We start from the raw sequence: 23,879 nt of genomic DNA, 5'->3' as shown, positions 1-23,879 counted from the left end.
TAGGACGAATTCTATGCTGGAAAAAAAAAAAAACGCTAGTGTGAAAATACCCTAACAATTATCTGCTGCATTTTAAAAACAGAACTATGAATACCGCCATTGTGGTGCTATGTATAACACAAACATTCAATATACGCGCTCACATACCGTACACATATGCCCCTAGCCCACATTTACATGTACATGGATATAGAAACATGCTTATATCTGGTAGCTCACAGTTACATCACAGTACAAGGACATGGTGTATTGGAGGGGAGGAGGGGGGGTTAAATGCTCGATCAGTCCTCATCGTTGTTTTATATTGCCTCCCCCAGTAGTATAAGCAGTGCAGTGCTCCCCCAGTAATAACAGTACAACCTTCCTCTTAATTCTAGCAGTTACTTCATGGTGCCCCCCTCTACCTCAGTAGTCACAGCAGGGCCCTTTTGTCTTCTCCTATATTCAGAAAAGAACCATCACTATCCTCCTATAGTCACAGAAGAGACTGCCAAATTTTACTGTAGTCACAATAAAGTCTTCTTTGCCCAACAGTCATATAGGTCCCTCCTGCCCCTTGCCAGTCATCATACAGATGCCTTCCCACAGGTGTGCCACCCTTTTCCTCACTAGTTCCAGCAGTCCTCCATGACCCAGCAGTCACAGCAGTCCTCCATTACCCAGTAGTCCTAGCATTCCTCCATCACCCAGTAGTCTAGCAGTCCTCCATGACCCAGTAGTCCAACAGTCCTCCATGACCCAGTAGTCCTAGCAGTCCTCCATGACCCAGTAGTCCAGCAGTCCTCCATGACCCAGTAGTCACAGCAGTCCTCCATGACCCAGTAGTCACAGCAGTGCTCCATGACCCAGTAGTCCCGGCAGTCCTCCATGACCCAGTAGTCCCAGCAGTCCTCCATGACCCAGTAGTCCCAGCAGTCCTCCATGACCCAGTAGTCCCAGCAGTCCTCCATGACCCAGTAGTCACTGGAGTGCTCCATGACCCAGTAGTCCCGGCAGTCCTCTATGACCCAGTAGTCCCAGCAGTCCTCCATGACCCAGTAGTCCCAGCAGTCCTCCATGACCCGGTAGTCACAGCAGTCCTCCATGAACCAGTAGTCACAGCAGTGCTCCATGACCCAGTAGTCCCGTCAGTCCTCTATGACCCAGTAGTCCCAGCAGTCCTCCATGACCCAGTAGTCCCAGCAGTCCTCCATGACCCACTAGTCCAGCAGTCCTCCATGGCCCAGTAGTCACAGCAGTCCTCCACGACCCAGTAGTCACAGCAGTGCTCCATGACCCAATAGTCACAACAGTCCTCCATGACCCAGTAGTCAGTCCTCCATGACCCAGTAGTCACAGCAGTCCTCCATGACCCAGTAGTCACAGCAGTCCTCCATGACCCAGTAGTCACAGCAGTCCTCCATGACCCAATAGTCACAACAGTCCTCCATGATTCAGTAGTCAGTCCTCCATGACCTAGTAGTCCCAGCAGTCCTCCTTGACCCAGTAGTCACAGCAGTCCTCCATGACCCAATAGTCACAACAGTCCTCCATGATTCAGTAGTCAGTCCTCCATGACCTAGTAGTCCCAGCAGTCCTCCTTGACCCAGTAGTCCCAGCAGTCCTCAATGACCCAGTAGTCACAGCAGTCCTCCATGACTCAGTAGTCAGTCCTCCATGACCCAGTAGTCACAGCAGTCCTCCTTGACCTAGTAGTCACAACAGTCCTCCATGACCCAGTAGCCAGTCCTCCATGACCCAGTAGTCAGTCCTCCGTGACCCAGTAGTCAGTCCTCCATGACCCAGTAGTCACAGCAGTCCTCCATGACCCAATAGTCACAACAGTCCTCCATGACCCAGTAGTCAGTCCTCCATGACCCAGAAGTCAGTCCTCCATGACCCAGTAGTCAGTCCTCCATGACCCAGTAGTCACAGCAGTCCTCCATGACCAGTAGTCACAGCGGGGGTCACCCTCCACCTTCACCTGTAGTCACAGCATGTAAATATTCTAGAAATTTACCTGTGATTCTTCAGGTTTGTTAAAAGCTTTGTTCACACTGATGTCAAGGCTATGGTTACTACCACAACAATTCTGATGGATCCCATTTTTGGCTGATGGATTTGTTGTTTTATTTAAAAATTTTCTTGAAGGTGTTATCCAAGGTCTATAATGCCCCCCCCCCCCCCCCCTATATGCCCAGGCCACTTACACAGATTGTACTTACCTTGCTCCCTGGCACCAGCGTCACTTCTGATGCCGGCACGGCCGCCGTTGCATCTCCCCGTCGCGCGGAAGAAAACATCTGGTATCGGCGGGAGGGGGGCAGCCAATAGCAGGCCGTGACGGGAACGAGCCTTCGTAGCACTGCCGGTGACACGTGTTACTTGCGGTTTTTGGTGCGGATTTAATGTGGCTTTTCACAGATCTCAAGGGTGAAATCGACCCACCAAAAATATCACAAACAATTGACATGCAGTGGATATCAAAATCCACACAGCAGGTTAATTTCTGCGCAGAAGATAAAAGCAAAGCGCACGTAAGATTTGCCTAATCTCATTCACTTTGCTGCACGAGAATCCGCACTGAAAAATCGTGTGCGATCCGTGTGCAGGTAGCCAAAGAAGCAAACATTACCCCTACTGCTGCTGCGAAATCTTCGCTGGAAAAAAAATAATTGCTGGGCATTGTGTAGTGTTATCATGGCCATAGGGGGGGCACTGCCGCAATCCAGGTCTGATTAATGTGTTCATCCTGATTTACTAATGTACAATATGAAATAGACGTGCACATCACAGCATTTGATGTTTTCTCTCCGCATAGCTCACCGTGTATCTGGGGAAGAGGGACTTTGTGGATCACATAGATGTCGTGGACCCTGTGGGTAAGTGCGATAAACCCGACCATAAAGAATTATCAGTCAGTGTCACTGTTATCATTCATTATAATGTATATCAACAGCAGTGAGGACAAATCATCTGCTACAACATAGAGCTAAATCATAAAGTTATGTCTTCCTGCAGCCACCTCTAGAGGGAGCTCAGGAGCTTACACATACAGATATACAGAGGCACCACTACAGGGAGCTCAGGAGATTACTGCATAATGATACATACAGCCACCACTAGGGGGAGCTCAAGACATGACTGCATGCAAATATATATATATATATATATATATATATATATATACAGCCACCACTAGAGGGAGCTCAAGAGATTATTGCATACAGATATATACAGCCACCACTAGAAGGAGCTCAGGAGATTACTACATACAGATATATGCAGCCACCACTAGAGGGAGCTCAGGAGATTACTACATACAGATATATACAGCCAGCACTAGAGGGAGCTCAGGAGATTACTGCATACAGATATATACAGCCACCACTAGAGGGAGCTCAGGAGATTACTACATACAGATATATACAGCCTCCACTAGAGGGAGCTCAGGAGATTACTACATACAGATATATACAGCCACCACTAAAGGGAGCTCAGGAGATTACTACATACAGATATATATAGCCACCACTAGAGGGAGCTCAGGAGATCACTACATACAGATATATACAGCCTCCACTACAGGGAGCTCAGGAGATTACTACATACAGACATATACAGCCTCCACTAGAGGGAGCTCAGGAGATTAAGGCATACAGATATATACAGCCACCACTAGAGGGAGCTGAGGAGATTACTACATACAGATATATACAGTCACCACTAGAGGGAGCTCAGGAGATTACTACATACAGATATATACAGCCTCCACTAGAGGGAGCTCAGGAGATTAAGGCATACAGATATATACAGCCACCACTAGAGGGCTCTCATGACCTTACTGCATATAGATATATACAGCCACCACTAGGGGGATCTCAGGGGCTTACTGCATACAGACACAGATGTACAACCTGTTCTCCCTCTAGTAGTGGCTGCTGGAAGCTGGAATGTAATATTTAGCTCTGTGCAGGAGATTTGGAGCTCTGCATCAGAAATACTGACCTCCCACCGCAATAAAGATACATCATGAAATTAAACAGCAGAGAGTTGAATCCAAAATTATAAAAGTTTGAGATTCGCTTTATATTCTTTTGGACTGTTATTATGTGCAGTCTCCTTTAAGGAGTCAGATCCTGCTGAGATCTTTCCAGAAATGATGTTTTTGTAGAAACCTGAGGAGCAGTTGGATTGTGGTGCTCACTGCATGTTGGCACTTGATCCGTCAACATTCTCTAATTAAACCCATCATCGTTTTTCAGCCTTGTTAATTAATTTGCTCTAGGCTTGAAGGAATTTAATATTAAACCTGTCAAACTTCACACCTCAGACAACTAAGGACAAGACCAAAAGTATGTGACCCCCTTGTGTATCTAGTTCGCAACATAAAAATAGATTGTACTGAAAAGCTCAGTGACCATGATGTTATCATAGGAGGCCATCTATTCTTCTAATCAACTCCTCCAGCCATGTAGGAATTGTCATAAAGATCGACTGCACACAATTCTGAGATGCTCAGTGCCAAATAGAAGCTGGAGGAATGTAAAGGCATCAACATTAAAATAGTGAAGATTTGTTCTAGCAAGAGACTAAACCATGCCACCATCTAATGGAGATGATACCAGGGTCTCCTTCCCGGGTGTGTGGAGACAACTGTAGGTGATGGAGGAGGAATATGGTCTGGTGTTCGATCTTCATGGTTTGAGTCCAGAAAGAATTTAAGAACCTGGCTGCACCTGAGTTATCCTCCAAAATTCAACTCCATGTCCTAAATTCTAGGAGTCTGAAAAATAATACCAAAGGCTTTAGTGAAACCCGGGGGGTGACATGCTTATGTAAAGGGAGCAGCAGTCGTTTAGAGTAGACAATATAGTTACCTAGTTTGAGCTAGCTGCATAAATATCTGTAAAGCCTCCACTAGGGGGAGCTCAATGAATACAGATTATACAGCCAACACTAGGGGGAGCTCACTACATACAGATTATACAGCCACCACTAAAGGGAGCTCACTACATACAGATTATACAGCCACCACTAGAGGGAGCTCACTACATACAGATTATACAGTCACCACTAGAGGGAGCTCACTACATACAGATTATACAGCCACCACTAGAGAGACCTCACTGCTACAGATTATACAGCCACCACTATGGGAAGCTTACTACATACAGATTATATAGCCACAACTAAAGGGAGCTGACCACATACAGGTTATACAGCCACCACTAGAGGGAGCTCACTACATACATATTATACAGCCACCACTAGAGGGAGCTCACTACATAATTTGTGTGTAGTGAGCTCCCTCTAGTGGTGGCTGTATAGTCTTTATGTAGTGAGATCTCTCTAGTGGTGACTGTATAATCTGTATGTAGTGAGCTCCCTCTAGTGGTGGCTATATAATCTGTATGTAGTGAGCTCCCCCTAGTGGTGGCTGTATAATCTGTATGTAGTAAGGTCCCTCTAGTGGTGGCTGTATAAACTATATGTAGTAAGCTCCCTCTAGTGGAGGGTGTATAATCTGTATGTAGTGAGCTCCCCTAGTAGTGACTCTATAATCGATATGTAGTGAGCTCCCTCTAGTGGTGGCTGTATAATCTGTATGTAGTAAGGTCCCTCTAGTGGTGGCTGTATAAACTATATGTAGTGAGCTCTCCCTACTAGTGGCTGTTTAATCTATATGTAGTGAGCTCCCTCTAGTGGAGGCTGTATAATCTGTATGTAGTGAGGTCTCCCTAGTAGTGACTGTATAATCTGTATGTAGTGAGCTCTCTCTATCGGTAGCTGTATAATCTGTATATAGTGAGCTCCCCTAGTGGTGACTGTATATTCTATATCAGGCATGCTCAACAGCCTACAGCTATAAACCCTACAGCAAGGTATTGTGGGAGTTTTTGTTTTACAAAAGGTGGACAACTGTAGGTTGAGCATGCCTGATCTATATGTAGTGAGATCCCTCTAGTGGTGGCTGTATAATCTATATGTAGTGAGCTCCCTCTAGTGGTGGCTGCATAATCTGTATGCAGTGAGCTGCCTCTAGTGGTCACTGTATAATCTGGCTGTAGTGAGCTTCCCCTAGTGGTGGCTATATTATCCGTATGTAGTATGCAGCTCACTACATACAGATTATACAGCCACCATTAAGGGGGCTCACTACATACAGATTATACAGCCATCACTAGAGGGAGCTCTCTACATACTGGTTATACAGTCACCACTAGAGGGAGCTCACTACATACAGATTATACAGTTACCACTAGAGGTAGCTCACTACATACAGATTATACATCCACCACTAGAGGGAGCTCACTACATAAAGGTTATATAGCCACCACTAGAGGGAGCTCACTACATACAGATTATACAGCCTCCACTAGAGAGAGCTCACTACATACAGATTATACAGCAATCACTAGAGGGAGCTCACTACATACAGATGATACAGCCACCACTAGAGGGAGCTCACTACATACAGGTTATATAGCCACCACTAGAGGGAGCTCACTACATACAGATTATACAGCCTCCACTAGAGAGAGCTCACTACATACAGATTATACAGCAATCACTAGAGGGAGCTCACTACATACAGATGATACAGCTGTAATTATGGTCTACATTAGCTATATAATTCTACATGCCGTGAGCTCCCCCTAGTGGTGAATGCAGGACGACAGAATGAGTGTTTTTGAAGTTAGAAGGGTTAAGTAATAGAGAATTGCAATTTCCATAATCTCTGACATAATGTAGCCCTACAGGTGAGGTTCCAGGAAACATAAGAGGATCCCCATCATTGTGGGTGATTACAGGCAGCAGAAGTCATTATCTAATGTGATTGTTTGATAACTTGTGTAAACAGAAGGATAAATGGCGCCGTATGTCAGGAAATGCTGCAATATTAATCCCTCCTGAAACGGTGTACGCAGCAACCTCTGCTGACAAATATTTACTGCTCCAACGTACATATTTACTGCACATTAATCACCCGCTGACACAGTGTTTACCTCATTTAAAGGGCCCTACACCCACAGTTTACATCCACCTCCCTAAGTACTGTAAATGCAATCTATTGGCCCCTGTTATCAGCCATTTCTGGGGAGAGGATGACTGTAGGACAGTAGAATATAATCTATTGCCCCTGTTATCATCCATTTCAGGGGAGAGGATGACTGTAGGACAGGAGAATACAGTCTATTGCCCCCTGTTATCAGCCATTTCAGGTGAGAGGATGAATGTAGGACAGGAGAATACAGTCTATTGCCACCTGTTATCAGCCATTTCAGGTGAGAGGATGAATGTAGGACAGGAGAATACAGTCTATTGCTCCCTGTTATCAGCCATTTCAGGGGAGAGGATGACTGTAGGACAGGAGAATACAATCTATTGCTCCCTGTTATCGGCCATTTCAGAGGATAGGATGACTGTAGGACAGGAGAATACAGTCTATTGCCCCCTGTTATGAGCCATTTCAGGGTAGAGGATGACTGTAAAACAGGAGAATACAATCTATTGCCTCCTGTTATCAGACATTTCAGGGGAGAGGATGACTGTAGGAAAGGAGAATACAGTCTATTGCCTCCTGTTATCAGCCATTTCAGGGGAGAGGATGACTGTAGGACAGGAGAATACAGTCTATTGCTCCCTGTTATCAGCCATTACAGGGGAGAGGATGACTGTAGGACAGGAGAATACAGTCTATTGCTCCCTGTTATCAGCCATGTCAGGGGAGAGGATGACTGTAGGACAGGAGAATACAGTCTATTGCTCCCTGTTATCAGCCATTTCAGGGTGAGGATGACTGTAGGACAGGAGAATACAATCTACTGCCCCCTGTTATCAGCCATTTCAGGGGAGAGGATGACTGTAGGACAGGAGAATACAGTCTATTGCCCGCGTTATCAGCCATTTCAGGGGAGAGGATGACTGTAGGACAGGAGAATACAATCTATTGCCCCCTGTTATCAGCCATTTCAGGGGAGAGGATGACTGTAGGACAGGAGAATACAATCTATTGCCCCCTGTTATCAGCCATTTCAGGGGAGAGGATGACTGTAGGACAGGAGAATACAATCTATTGCTCCCTGTTATCAGCCATTTCAGGGGAGAGGATGACTGTAGGACAGGAGAATACAGTCTATTGCTCCCTGTTATCAGCCATTTCAGGGGAGAGGATGACTGTAGGACAGGAGAATACAGTCTATTGCTCCATGTTTTCGGCCATTTCAGGGGAGAGTATGACTGTAGGACAGGAGAATACAGTCTATTGCTCCCTGTTATCAGCCATTTCAGGGGAGAGGATGACTGTAGGACAGGAGAATACAGTCTATTGCCCCCTGTTATGAGCCATTTCAGGGTAGAGGATGACTGTAAAACAGGAGAATACAATCTATTGCCTCCTGTTATCAGACATTTCAGGGGAGAGGATGACTGTAGGACAGGAGAATACAGTCTATTGCTCCCTGTTATCAGCCATTTCAGAGGATAGGATGACTGTAGGACAGGAGAATACAGTCTATTGCCCCCTGTTATTTGCCATTTCAGGGGTGCGGATGACTGTAGGACATGAGAATACAATCTATTGCTCCCTGTTATCAGCCATTTCAGGGGAGAGGAAGACTGTAGGACAAGAGAATACAGTCTATTGCCCCCTGTTATCAGCCATTTCAGGGGAGAGGATGACTGTAGGACAGGAGAATACAGTCTATTGCCCCCTGTTATGAGCCATTTCAGGGTAGAGGATGACTGTAAAACAGGAGAATACAATCTATTGCCTCCTGTTATCAGACATTTCAGGGGAGAGGATGACTGTAGGACAGGAGAATACAATCTATTGCCCCCTGTTATCAGCCATTTCAGGGGAGATGATGACTGTAGGACAGGAGAATACAGTCTATTGCTCCCTGTTATCAGCCATTTCAGGGGAGAGGATGACTGTAGGACAGGAGAATACAGTCTATTGCCCCCTGTTATCAGCCATTTCAGGGGAGAGGATGAATGTAGAACAGGAGAATACAATCTATTGCTCCCTGTTATCAGCCATTTCAGGGGAGAGGATGACTGTGGGACAGGAGAATACAGTCTATTGCTCCCTGATATCAGCCATTTCAGGGGAGAGGATGACTGTAGGACAGGAGAATACAGTCTATTGCTCCATGTTTTCGGCCATTTCAGGGGAGAGGATGACTGTAGGACAGGAGAATACAGTCTATTGCCCCCTGTTATCAGCCATTTCAGGGGAGAGGATGACTGTAGGACAGGAGAATACAATCTATTGCCCCCTGTTATCAGCCATTTCAGGGGAGAGGATGACTGTAGGACAGGAGAATACAATCTATTGCACCCTGTTAGCCATTTCAGGGGAGAGGATGACTGTAGGACAGGAGAATACAGTCTATTGCCTCCTGTTATCAGCCATTTCAGGGGAGAGGATGACTGTAGGACAGGAGAATACAATCTATTGCCCCCTGTTATCAGCCATTTCAGGGGAGAGGATGACTGTAGGACAGGACAATACAATCAATTGCCCACTGTTATCAGCCATGTTAGGGGAGAGGATGACTGTAGGACATGAGAATACAATCTATTGCTCCCTGTTATCAGCCATTTTAGGGGAGAGGATGACTGTAGGACAGGAGAATACAGTCTATTGCTTCCTGTTATCAGCCATTTCAGGGGAGAGGATGAATGTAGGACAGGAGAATACAATCTATTGTCCCCTGAAATCAGCCATTTTAGGGCAGAGGATGACTGTAGGACAGGAGAATACAGTCTATTGCTCCCTGTTATCAGCCATTTCAGGGGAGAGGGTGACTGTAGGACAAGAAAATACAGTCTATTGCCCCCTGTTATCAGCCATTTCAGGGGAGAGGATGACTGTAGGACAGGAGAATACAATCTATTGCCCCCTATTATCAGCCATTTCAGGGGAGATGATGACTGTAGGGCAGAAGAATACAGTCTATTGCCCCCTGTTATCAGCCATTTCAGAGGAGAGGATGACTGTAGGACAGGACAATACAATCTATTGCTCCCTGCTATCAGCCATTTCAGGGGAGATGATGAATGTAGGGCAGAAGAATACAGTCTATTGCCCCCTGTTATCAGCCATTTCAGAGGAGAGGATGACTGTAGGACAGGAGAATACAGTCTATTGCCCCCTGTTATCAGCCATTTCAGGGGAGAGGATGACTGTAGGACAGGAGAATACAATCTATTGTCCCCTGTTATCAGCCATTTCAGGGGAGAGGATGACTGTAGGACAGGAGAATGAATACAGTCTATTACCTCCTGTTATCAGACATTTCAGGGGAGAGGATGACTGTAGGACAGGAGAATACAGTCTATGGCCCCCTGTTATCATCCATTTCAGAGGAGAGGATGACTGTAGGACAGGACAATACAATCTATTGCTCCCTGTTATCAGCCATTTCAGGGGAGAGGATGACTGTAGGACAGTAGAATACAGTCTATTGCCCCCTGTTATCAGCCATTTAAGGGGAGAGGATGACTGTAGGACAGGATAATACAGTATATTGCCCCCTGTTATCAGCCATTTCAGGGGAGAGGATTACTGTAGGAGATGAGAATACAGTCTATTGCCCCCTGTTATCAGCCATTTCAGGGGAGAGGATTACTGTAGGAGAGGAGAATACAGTCTATTGCCCCCTGTTATCAGCCATTTCAGGGGAGAGGATGACTGTAGGACAGGAGAATACAGTCTATTGCCCCCTGTTATTAGCCATTTCAGGGGAGCTGATGACTGTAGAAAAGGAGAATACAATCTATTGCCCCCTGTTATCAGCCATGTCAGAGGAGAGGATGACTGTAGGACAGGAGAATACAGTCTATTGCCCCCTGTTATCAGCCATTTCAGGGGAGAGGATGACTGTAGGACAGGAGAATACAATCTATTACCTCCTGTTATCAGACATTTCAGGGGAGAGGATGACTGTAGGACAGGAGAATACAGTCTATGGCCCCCTGTTATCATCCATTTCAGAGGAGAGGATGACTGTAGGACAGGACAATACAATCTATTGCTCCCTGTTATCAGCCATTTCAGGGGAGAGGATGACTGTAGGACAGGAGAATACAATCTATTGCCCCCTGTTATCAGCCATTTCAGGGGAGAGGATGACTGTAGGACAGGAGAATACAATCTATTGCCCCCTGTTAGCCATTTCAGGGGAGAGGATGACTGTAGGACAGGAGAATAAAGTCTATTGCCTCCTGTTATCAGCCATTTCAAGGGAGAGGGTGACTGTAGGACAGGAGAATACAATCTATTGCCCCCTGTTATCAGCCATTTCAGGGGAGAGGATGACTGTAGGACAGGACAATACAATCTATTGCCCACTGTTATCAGCCATGTTAGGGGAGAGGATGACTGTAGGACATGAGAATACAATCTATTGCTCCCTGTTATCAGCCATTTTAGGGGAGAGGATGACTGTAGGACAGGAGAATACATTCTATTGCTTCCTGTTATCAGCCATTTCAGGGGAGAGGATGAATGTAGGACAGGAGAATATAATCTATTGCTCCCTGTTATCAGCCATTTCAGGGGTGAGGATGACTGTAGGACAGGAGAATACAATCTATTGCCCCCTGTTATCAGCCATTTCAGGGGAGAGGGTGACTGTAGGACAGAAGAATACAATCTATTGTCCCCTGAAATCAGCCATTTTAGGGCAGAGGATGACTGTAGGACAGGAGAATGCAGTCTATTGCTCCCTGTTATCAGCCATTTCAGGGGAGAGGATGACTGTAGGACAAGAAAATACAGTCTATTGCCCCCTGTTATCAGCCATTTCAGGGGAGAGGATGACTGTAGGACAGGAGAATACAATCTATTGCCCCCTGTTATCAGCCATTTCAGGGGAGATGATGACTGTAGGACAGGAGAATACAGTCTATTGCTCCCTGTTATCAGCCATTTCAGGGGAGAGGATGACTGTAGGACAGGAGAATACAGTCTATTGCCCCCTGTTATCAGCCATTTCAGGGGAGAGGATGAATGTAGGACAGGAGAATACAATCTATTGCTCCCTGTTATCAGCCATTTCAGGGGAGAGGATGACTGTAGGACAGGAGAATACAGTCTATTGCTCCATGTTTTCGGCCATTTCAGGGGAGAGGATGACTGTAGGACAGGAGAATACAGTCTATTGCCCCCTGTTATCAGCCATTTCAGGGGAGAGGATGACTGTAGGACAGGAGAATACAATCTATTGCCCCCTGTTATCAGCCATTTCAGGGGAGAGGATGACTGTAGGACAGGAGAATACAATCTATTGCACCCTGTTAGCCATTTCAGGGGAGAGGATGACTGTAGGACAGGAGAATACAGTCTATTGCCTCCTGTTATCAGCCATTTCAGGGGAGAGGATGACTGTAGGACAGGAGAATACAATCTATTGCCCCCTGTTATCAGCCATTTCAGGGGAGAGGATGACTGTAGGACAGGACAATACAATCTATTGCCCACTGTTATCAGCCATGTTAGGGGAGAGGATGACTGTAGGACATGAGAATACAATCTATTGCTCCCTGTTATCAGCCATTTTAGGGGAGAGGATGACTGTAGGACAGGAGAATACAGTCTATTGCTTCCTGTTATCAGCCATTTCAGGGGAGAGGATGAATGTAGGACAGGAGAATACAATCTATTGTCCCCTGAAATCAGCCATTTTAGGGCAGAGGATGACTGTAGGACAGGAGAATACAGTCTATTGCTCCCTGTTATCAGCCATTTCAGGGGAGAGGATGACTGTAGGACAAGAAAATACAGTCTATTGCCCCCTGTTATCAGCCATTTCAGGGGAGAGGATGACTGTAGGACAGGAGAATACAATCTATTGCCCCCTATTATCAGCCATTTCAGGGGAGATGATGACTGTAGGGCAGAAGAATACAGTCTATTGCCACCTGTTATCAGCCATTTCAGAGGAGAGGATGACTGTAGGACAGGAGAATACAGTCTATTGCCCCCTGTTATCAGCCATTTCAGGGGAGAGGATGAATGTAGGACAGGAGAATACAATCTATTGCTCCCTGTTATCAGCCATTTCAGGGGAGAGGATGACTGTAGGACAGGAGAATACAGTCTATTGCCCCCTGTTATCAGCCATTTCAGGGGAGAGGATGACTGTAGGACAGGAGAATACAATCTATTGCCCCCTGTTATCAGCCATTTCAGGGGAGAGGATGACTGTAGGACAGGAGAATACAATCTATTGCACCCTGTTAGCCATTTCAGGGGAGAGGATGACTGTAGGACAGGAGAATACAGTCTATTGCCTCCTGTTATCAGCCATTTCAGGGGAGAGGATGACTGTAGGACAGGAGAATACAATCTATTGCCCCCTGTTATCAGCCATTTCAGGGGAGAGGATGACTGTAGGACAGGACAATACAATCTATTGCCCACTGTTATCAGCCATGTTAGGGGAGAGGATGACTGTAGGACATGAGAATACAATCTATTGCTCCCTGTTATCAGCCATTTTAGGGGAGAGGATGACTGTAGGACAGGAGAATACAGTCTATTGCTTCCTGTTATCAGCCATTTCAGGGGAGAGGATGAATGTAGGACAGGAGAATACAATCTATTGTCCCCTGAAATCAGCCATTTTAGGGCAGAGGATGACTGTAGGACAGGAGAATACAGTCTATTGCTCCCTGTTATCAGCCATTTCAGGGGAGAGGATGACTGTAGGACAAGAAAATACAGTCTATTGCCCCCTGTTATCAGCCATTTCAGGGGAGAGGATGACTGTAGGACAGGAGAATACAATCTATTGCCCCCTATTATCAGCCATTTCAGGGGAGATGATGACTGTAGGGCAGAAGAATACAGTCTATTGCCACCTGTTATCAGCCATTTCAGAGGAGAGGATGGCTGTAGGACAGGACAATACAATCTATTGCTCCCTGTTATCAGCCATTTCAGGGGAGAGGATGACTGTAGGACAGGAGAATACAATCTATTACCTCCTGTTATCAGACATTTCAGGGGAGAGGATGACTGTAGGACAGGAGAATACAGTCTATGGCCCCCTGTTATCATCCATTTCAGAGGAGAGGATGACTGTAGGACAGGACAATACAATCTATTGCTCCCTGTTATCAGCCATTTCAGGGGAGAGGATGACTGTAGGACAGTAGAATACAGTCTATTGCCCCCTGTTATAAGCCATTTAAGGGGAGAGGATGACTGTAGGACAGGATAATACAGTATATTGCCCCCTGTTATCAGCCATTTCAGGGGAGAGGATTACTGTAGGAGATGAGAATACAGTCTATTGCCCCCTGTTATCAGCCATTTCAGGGGAGAGGATTACTGTAGGAGAGGAGAATACAGTCTATTGCCCCCTGTTATCAGCCATTTCAGGGGAGAGGATGACTGTAGGACAGGAGAATACAGTCTATTGCCCCCTGTTATTAGCCATTTCAGGGGAGCTGATGACTGTAGAAAAGGAGAATACAATCTATTGCTCCCTGTTATCAGCCATTTCAGGGGAGAGTATGACTGTAGGACAAGAGAATACAGTCTATTGCCCCCTGTTATCAGCCATTTCAGGGGAGAGGATGACTGTAGGACAGGAGAATACAGTCTATTGCCCCCTGTTATGAGCCATTTCAGGGGAGAGGATGACTGTAGGACAGGAGAATACAATCTATTGCCCCCTGTTATCAGCCATTTCAGGGGAGATGATGACTGTAACACAGGAGAATACAGTCTATTGCTCCCAGTTATCAGCCATTTCAGGGGAGAGGATGACTGTAGGACAGGAGAATACAGTCTATTGCCCCCTGTTATCAGCCATTTCAGGGGAGAGGATGACTGTAGGACAGGAGAATACAGTCTATTGCTCCCTGTTATCAGCCATTTCAGGGGAGAGGATGACTGTAGGACAGGAGAATACAGTCTATTGCTCCCTGTTATCAGCCATTTCAGAGGAGAGGATGACTGTAGGACAGGAGAATACAGTCTATTGCTCCATGTTTTTGGCCATTTCAGGGGAGAGGATGACTGTAGGACAGGAGAATACAATCTATTGCCCCCTGTTATCAGCCATTTCAGAGGAGATGATGACTGTAGGACAGGAGAATACAATCTATTGCCCCCTGTTATCAGCCATTCAGGGAGAGGATGACTGTAGGACAGGAGAATACAATCTATTGCCCCCTGTTATCAGCCATTTCAGAGGAGAGGATGACTGTAGGACAGGAGAATACAATCTATTGCTCCCTTTTATCAGCCATTTCAGGGGAGAGGATGACTGTAGGACAGGAGAATACAGTCTATTGCTCCCTGTTATCAGCCATTCAGCGAGAGGATGACTGTAGGACAGGAGAATACATTCTATTGCCCCCTGTTATCAGCCATTTCAGAGGAGAGGATGACTGTACGACAGGAGAATACAGTCTATTTCTCCCTGTTATCAGCCATTTCAGGGGAGAGGATGACTGTAGGACAGGAGAATACAGTCTATTGCCTTTTGTTATCAGCCATTTCAGGGGAGAGGATGACTGTAGGACAGGAGAATACAATCTATTGACTCCTGTTGTCAGCCATTTCAGGGGAGAGGATGACTGTAGGACAGGAGAATACAATCTATTGCCCCCTGTTATCAGCCATGTTAGGGGAGAGGATGACTGTAGGACATGAGAATACAATCTATTGCTCCCTGTTATCAGCCATTTTAGGGGAGAGGATGACTGTAGGACAGGAGAATACAGTCTATTGCTCCCTGTTATCAGCCATTTCAGGGGAGAGGATGAATGTAGGACAGGAGAATACAATCTATTGCCCCCTGTTATCAGCCATTTTAGGGCAGAGGATGACTGTAGGACAGGAGAATACAGTCTATTGCTCCCTGTTATAAGCCATTTCAGGGGAGAGGATGACTGTAGGACAGGAGAATACTGTCTATTGCTCCCTGTTATCAGCCATTTCAGGGAGATGATGACTGTAGGACAGGAGAATACAATCTATTGCTCCCTGTTATCAGCCATTTCAGGGGAGAGGATGACTGTAGGACAGGAGAATACAATCTATTGCCCCATGTTATCAGCCATTTCAGGGGAGAGGATGACTGTAGGACATGAGAATACAGTCTATTGGCCCTGTTATCATCCATTTCAGGGGAGAGAATGACTGTAGGACAGGAGAATACAATCTATTGCCCCCTGTTATCAGGCATTTCAGGGGAGATGATGACTGTAGGACAGAAGAATACAGTCTATTGCTCCCTGTTATCAGCCATTTCACAGGAGAGGATGACTGTAGGACAGGAGAATACAATCTATTGCCCCCTGTTATCAGCCATTTCAGAGGCGAGGATGACTGTAGGACAGGAGAATACAATCTATTGCTCCCTGTTATAAGCCATTTCAGGGGAGAGGATGACTGTAGGACAGGAGAATACAGTCTATTACTCCCTGTTATCAGCCATTTCAGGGGAGAGGATGACTGTAGGACAGGAGAATACAATCTATTGCCCCCTGTTATCAGCCATTTCAGGGGAGATGATGACTGTAGGACAGGAGAATACAATCTATTGCTCCCTGTTATCAGCCATTTCAGGGGAGAGGATGACTGTAGGACAGGAGAATACAGTCTATTGCCCGCGTTATCAGCCATTTCAGGGGAGAGGATGACTGTAGGACAGGAGAATACAATCTATTGCCCCCGGTTATCAGCCATTTCAGGGGAGATGATGACTGTAGGACAGGAGAATACAGTCTATTGCCCCCTGTTATCAGCAATTTCAGGGGAGAGGATGACTGTAGGACAGGAAAATACAATCTATTGCCCCCTGTTATCTGCCATTTCAGGGAAGAGGATGACTGTAGGACAGGAGAATACAGTCCATTGCTCCCTGTTATCAGCCATTTCAGGGGAGAGGATGACTGTATGACAGGAGAATACAGTCTATTGCCCCCTGTTATCAGCCATTTCAGGGGAGAGGATGACTGTATGACAGGAGAATACAGTCTATTGCTCCTGTTATCAGCCATTTCAGGGGAGAGGATGACTGTAGGACAGGAAAATACAATCTATTGCCCCCTGTTATCAGCCATTTCAGGGAAGCGGATGACTGTAGGACAGGAGAATACAGTCCATTGCTCCCTGTTATCAGCCATTTCAGGGGAGAGGATGACTGTAGGACAGGAGAATACAGTCTATTGCCCCCTGTTATCAGCCATTTCAGGGGAGAGGATGACTGTAGGACAGAAGAATACAGTCTATTGCTTCCTGTTATCAGCCATTTCAGGGGAGAGGATGACTGTAGGATAGGAGAATACAATCTATTGCCCCCTGTTATCAGCCATTTCAGGGGAGAGGATGACTGTAGGACAGGAGAATACAATCTATTGCTCCCTGTTATCAGCCATTTCAGGGGAAAGGATGACTGTAGGACAGGATAATACAATCTATTGCCCCCTGTTATCAGCCATTTCAGGGGAGAGGATGACTGTAGGACAGGCGAATACAATCTATTGCTCCCTGTTATCAGCCATGTCAGGGGAGAGGATGACTGTAGGACAGGAGAATACAGTCTATTGCCCCTTGTTATCAGCCATTTCAGGGGAGAGGATGACTGTAGGACAGAAGAATACAGTCTATTGCTCCCTGTTATCAGCCATTTCAGGGGAGAGGATGACTGTAGGACAGGAGAATACAATCTATTGCCCCCTGGTATCAGCCATTTCAGTGGAGAGGATGACTGTAGGACATGAGAATACAATCTATTGCTCCCTGTTATCAGCCATTTCAGGGGAGAGCATGACTGTAGGACAGGAGAATACAGTCTATTGCCCCCTGTTATCAGCCATTTCAGGGGAGAGGATGACTGTAGGACAGGAGAATACAATCTATTGCTCCCTGTTATCAGCCATGTCAGGGGAGAGGATGACTGTAGGACAGGAGAATACAATCTATTGCCCCCTGTTATCAGCCATTTCAGGGGAGAGGATGACTGTAGGACAGAAGAATACAGTCTATTTCTCCCTGTTATCAGCCATTTCAGGGGAGAGGATGACTGTAGGACAGGAGAATACAGTGAATTGCCCCCTGTTTTCAGCCATTTCAGGGGAGAGGATGACTGTAGGACAGGAGAATACAATCTATTGCCCCCTGTTATCAGCAATTTCAGGGGAGAGGATGACTGTAGGACAGAAGAATACAGTCTATTGCTCCCTGTTATCAGCCATTTCAGGGGAGAGGATGACTGTAGGACAGGAGAATACAGTCTATTGCTCCCTGTTATCGGCCATTTCAGGGGAGAGGATGACTGTAGGACAGGAGAATACAGTCTATTGCTCCCTGTTATCAGCCATTTCAGGGGAGAGGATGACTGTAGGACGGGAGAATACAGTCTATTGCCTCCTGTTATCAGCCATTTCAGGGGAGAGGATGACTGTAGGACAGGAGAATACAGTCTATTGCCCCCTGTTATCAGCCATTTCAGGGGAGAGGATGACTGTAGGACAGGAGAATACAGTCTATTGCCCCCTGTTATCAGCCATGTCAGGGGAGAGGATAACTGTAGGACAGGAGAATACAATCTATTGCCCCCTGTTATCAGCAATTTCAGGGGAGAGGATGACTGTAGAACAGTTGAATACAATCTATTGCCCCCTGTTATCAGCCATTTCAGGGGAGAGGATGACTGTAGGACAGGAGAATACAGTTTATTGCCCCCTGTTATCAGCCATTTCAGAGGAGAGGATGACTGTAGGACAGGAGAATGAATATAGTCTATTACCTCCTGTTATCATCCATATCAGGGGAGAGGATGACTGTAGGACAGGAGAATTCAGTCTATGGCCCCCTGTTATCAGCCATTTCAGAGGAGAGGATGTCTGTAGGACAGGACAATACAATCTATTGCTCCCTGTTATCAGCCATTTCAGAGGATAGGATGATTGTAGGACAGGAGAATACAGTCTATTGCCCCCTGTTATTTGCCATTTCAGGGGAGCGGATGACTGTAGGACAGGAGAATACAATCTATTGCTCCCTGTTATCAGCCATTTCAGGGGAGAGGAAGACTGTAGGACAAGAGAATACAGTCTATTGCCCCCTGTTATCAGCCATTTCAGGGGAGAGGATGACTGTAGGACAGGAGAATACAGTCTATTGCCCCCTGTTATCAGCCATTTCAGGGGAGAGGATGACTGTAGGACAGGAGAATACAGTCTATTGCCCCCTGTTATCAGCCATTTCAGGGGAGATGATGACTGTAAAACAGGAGAATACAATCTATTGCCTCCTGTTATCAGACATTTCAGGGGAGAGGATGACTGTAGGACAGGAGAATACAGTCTATTGCCCCCTGTTATCAGTCATTTCAGGGGAGAGGATGACTGTAGGACAGGAGAATACAATCTATTGCCCCCTGTTATCAGCCATTTCAGGGGAGATGATGACTGTAGGACAGAAGAATACAATCTATTGCCCCCTGTTAACAGCCATTTCAGGGGAGATGATGACTGTAGGACAGGAGAATACAGTCTATTGCTCCCTGTTATCAGCCATTTCAGGGGAGAGGATGACTGTAGGACAGGAGAATACAGTCTATTGCCCCCTGTTATCAGCCATTTCAGGGGAGAGGATGAATGTAGGACAGGAGAATACAATCTATTGCTCCCTGTTATCAGCCATTTCAGGGGAGAGAATGACTGTAGGACAGGAGAATACAGTCTATTGCGCCCTGTTATCAGCCATTTCAGGGGAGCGGATGACTGTAGGACAGGAGAATACAGTCTATTGCTCCATGTTTTCGGCCATTTCAGGGGAGAGGATGACTGTAGAACAGGAAAATACAGTCTATTGCCCCCTGTTATCAGCCATTTCAGGGGAGAGGATGACTGTAGGACAGGAGAATACAATCTATTGCCCCCTGTTATCAGCCATTTCAGGGGAGAGGATGACTGTAGGACAGGAGAATACAATCTATTGCCCCCTGTTAGCCATTTCAGGGGAGAGGATGACTGTAGGACAGGAGAATAAAGTCTATTGCCTCCTGTTATCAGCCATTTCAGGGGAGAGGGTGACTGTAGGACAGGAGAATACAATCTATTGCCCCCTGTTATCAGCCATTTCAGGGGAGAGGATGACTGTAGGACAGGACAATACAATCTATTGCCCACTGTTATCAGCCATGTTAGGGGAGAGGATGACTGAAAGACATGAGAATACAATCTATTGCTCCCTGTTATCAGCCATTTTAGGGGAGAGGATGACTGTAGGACAGGAGAATACATTCTATTGCTTCCTGTTATCAGCCATTTCAGGGGAGAGGATGAATGTAGGACAGGAGAATATAATCTATTGCTCCCTGTTATCAGCCATTTCAGGGGTGAGGATGACTGTAGGACAGGAGAATACAATCTATTGTCCCCTGAAATCAGCCATTTTAGGGCAGAGGATGACTGTAGGACAGGAGAATGCAGTCTATTGCTCCCTGTTATCAGCCATTTCAGGGGAGAGGATGACTGTAGGACAAGAAAATACAGTCTATTGCCCCCTGTTATCAGCCATTTCAGGGGATAGGATGACTGTAGGACAGGAGAATACAATCTATTGCCCCCTGTTATCAGCCATTTCAGGGGAGATGATGACTGTAGGGCAGAAGAATCCAGTCTATTGCCCCCTGTTATCAGCCATTTCAGAGGAGAGGATGACTGTAGGACAGGAGAATACAATCTTTTGCTCCCTGTTATCAGCCATTTCAGAGGAGAGGATGACTGTAGGACAGGAGAATACAGTCTATTGCCCCCTGTTATCAGCCATTTCAGGGGAGAGGATTACTGTAGGACAGGAGAATACAATCTATTGTCCCCTGTTATCAGCCATTTCAGGGGAGAGGATGACTGTAGGACAGGAGAATGAATACAGTCTATTACCTCCTGTTATCAGCCATTTCAGGGGAGAGGATGACTGTAGGACAGGAGAATACAGTCTATGGCCCCCTGTTATCATCCATTTCAGAGGAGAGGATGACTGTAGGACAGGATAATACAATCTATTGCTCCCTGTTATCAGCCATTTCAGGGGAGAGGATGACTGTAGGACAGTAGAATACAGTCTATTGCCCCCTGTTATCAGCCATTTAAGGGGAGAGGATGACTGTAGGACAGGAGAATACAATCTATTGTCCCCTGTTATCAGCCATTTCAGGGGAGAGGATTACTGTAGGAGATGAGAATACAGTCTATTGCCCCCTGTTATCAGCCATTTCAGGGGAGAGGATTACTGTAGGAGAGGAGAATACAGTCTATTGCCCCCTGTTATCAGCCATTTCAGGGGAGAGGATTACTGTAGGAGAGGAGAATACAGTCTATTCCCCCCTGTTATCAGCCATTTCAGGGGAGAGGATTACTGTAGGAGAGGAGAATATAGTCTATTGCCCCCTGTTATTAGCCATTTCAGGGGAGCTGATGACTGTAGAAAAGGAGAATACAATCTATTGCTCCCTGTTATCAGCCATTTCAGGGGAGAGCATGACTGTAGGACAAGAGAATACAGTCTATTGCCCCCTGTTATCAGCCATTTCAGGGGAGAGGATGACTGTAGGACAGGAGAATACAGTCTATTGCCCCCTGTTATGAGCCATTTCAGGGGAGAGGATGACTGTAGGACAGGAGAATACAGTTTATTGCCCCCTGTTATCAGCCATTTCAGGGGAGATGATGACTGTAGCACAGGAGAATACAGTCTATTGCTCCCAGTTATCAGCCATTTCAGGGGAGAGGATGACTGTAGGACAGGAGAATACAGTCTATTGCCCCCTGTTATCAGCCATTTCAGGGGAGAGGATGACTGTAGGAGAGGAGAATACAATCTATTGCTCCCTGTTATCAGCCATTTTAGGGGAGAGGATGACTGTAGGACAGGAGAATACAGTCTATTGCTCCCTGTTATCAGTCATTTCAGGGGAGAGGATGACTGTAGGACAGGAGAATACAGTCTATTGCTCCATGTTTTTGGCCATTTCAGGGGAGAGGATGACTGTAGGACAGGAGAATACAGTCTATTGCTCCCTGTTATCAGCCATTCAGGGAGAGGATGACTGTAGGACAGGAGAATACAATCTATTGCCCCCTGTTATCAGCCATTTCAGGGGAGAGGATGACTGTAGGACAGGAGAATACAGTCTATTGCCCCCTGTTATCAGCCATTTCAGAGGAGAGGATGACTGTAGGACAGGAGAATATAATCTATTGCACCCTGTTATCAGCCATTTCAGGGGGAGGATGACTGTAGGACAGGAGAATACAGTCTATTGCTCCCTGTTATCAGCCATTCAGGGAGAGGATGACTGTAGGACAGGAGAATACAATCTATTGCCCCCTGTTATCAGCCATTTCAGAGGAGAGGATGACTGTACGAAAGGAGAATACAGTCTATTTCTCCCTGTTATCAGCCATTTCAGGGGAGAGGATGACTGTAGGACAGGAGAATACAGTCTATTGCCTTTTGTTATCAGCCATTTCAGGGGAGAGGATGACTGTAGGACAGGAGAATACAATCTATTGCCTCCTGTTGTCAGCCATTTCAGGGGAGAGGATGACTGTAGGACAGGAGAATACAGTCTATTGCTCCCTGTTATCAGCCATTTCAGAGGAGAGGATGACTGTAGGACAGGAGAATACAATCTATTGCCCCCTGTTATCAGCCATGTTAGGGGAGAGGATGACTGTAGGACATGAGAATACAATCTATTGCTCCCTGTTATCAGCCATTTTAGGGGAGAGGATGACTGTAGGACAGGAGAATACAGTCTATTGCTCCCTGTTATCAGCCATTTCAGGGGAGAGGATGAATGTAGGACAGGAGAATACAATCTATTGTCCCCTGTTATCAGCCATTTTAGGGCAGAGGATGACTGTAGGACAGGAGAATACAGTCTATTGCTCCCTGTTATCAGCCATTTCAGGGGAGAGGATGACTGTAGGACAGGAGAATACTGTCTATTGCTCCCTGTTATCAGCCATTTCAGGGGAGAGGATGACTGTAGGACAGGAGAATACAATCTATTGCCCCCTGTTATCAGCCATTTCAGGGGAGAGGATGACTGTAGGACAGGAAAATACAGTCCATTGCTCCCTGTTATCATCCATTTCAGGGGAGAGAATGACTGTAGGACAGGAGAATACAATCTATTGCCCCCTGTTATCAGGCATTTCAGGGGAGATGATGACTGTAGGACAGAAGAATACAGTCTATTGCTCCCTGTTATCAGCCATTTCAGAGGAGAGGATGACTGTCGGACAGGAGAATACAATCTATTGCCCCCTGTTATCAGCCATTTCAGAGGCGAGGATGACTGTAGGACAGGAGAATACAATCTATTGCTCCCTGTTATCAGCCATTTCAGGGGAGAGGATGACTGTAGGACAGGAGAATACAATCTATTGCTCCCTGTTATCAGCCATTTCAGGGGAGAGGGTGACTGTAGGACAGGAGAATACAATCTATTGCCCCCTGTTATCAGCCATTTCAGGGGAGAGGATGACTGTAGGACATGAGAATACAATCTATTACTCCCTGCTATCAGCCATTTCAGGGGAGAGGATGACTGTAGGACAGGAGAATACAATCTATTACTCCCTGCTGTTAGCCATTTCAGGGGAGAGGATGACTGTAGGACAGGAGAATACAGTCTATTGCTCCCTGTTATCAGCCATTTCAGGGGAGAGGATGACTGTAGGACAGGAGAATACAATCTATTGCCCCCTGTTATCAGCCATTTCAGGGGAGATGATGACTGTAGGACAGGAGAATACAATCTATTGCTCCCTGTTATCAGCCATTTCAGGGGAGAGGATGACTGTAGGACAGGAGAATACAGTCTATTGCCCCCTGTTATCAGCCATTT

General features: G+C 46.1%; 1 protein-coding gene across 4 annotated transcripts in view; it reads left to right on the top strand.

The window, feature by feature from the left end:
* LOC120996568 (beta-arrestin-1) overlaps positions 1-23,879 on the top strand; it is a 150,846-nt gene that overhangs the window by 90,228 nt on the left and 36,739 nt on the right. For all 4 annotated transcript variants that reach the window (XM_040426559.1, XM_040426557.1, XM_040426556.1 and 1 more), the window contains one exon: positions 2,801-2,861. In XM_040426559.1, the coding sequence (XP_040282493.1) occupies positions 2,801-2,861 (61 nt within the window). The remainder of the gene's footprint in view (positions 1-2,800; positions 2,862-23,879) is intronic.

This window comes from Bufo bufo, chromosome 3, assembly GCF_905171765.1.
Source record: "Bufo bufo chromosome 3, aBufBuf1.1, whole genome shotgun sequence".
Lineage (NCBI taxonomy): Eukaryota > Metazoa > Chordata > Amphibia > Anura > Bufonidae > Bufo > Bufo bufo.
This window is presented reverse-complemented; position numbering and strand designations above follow the sequence as displayed.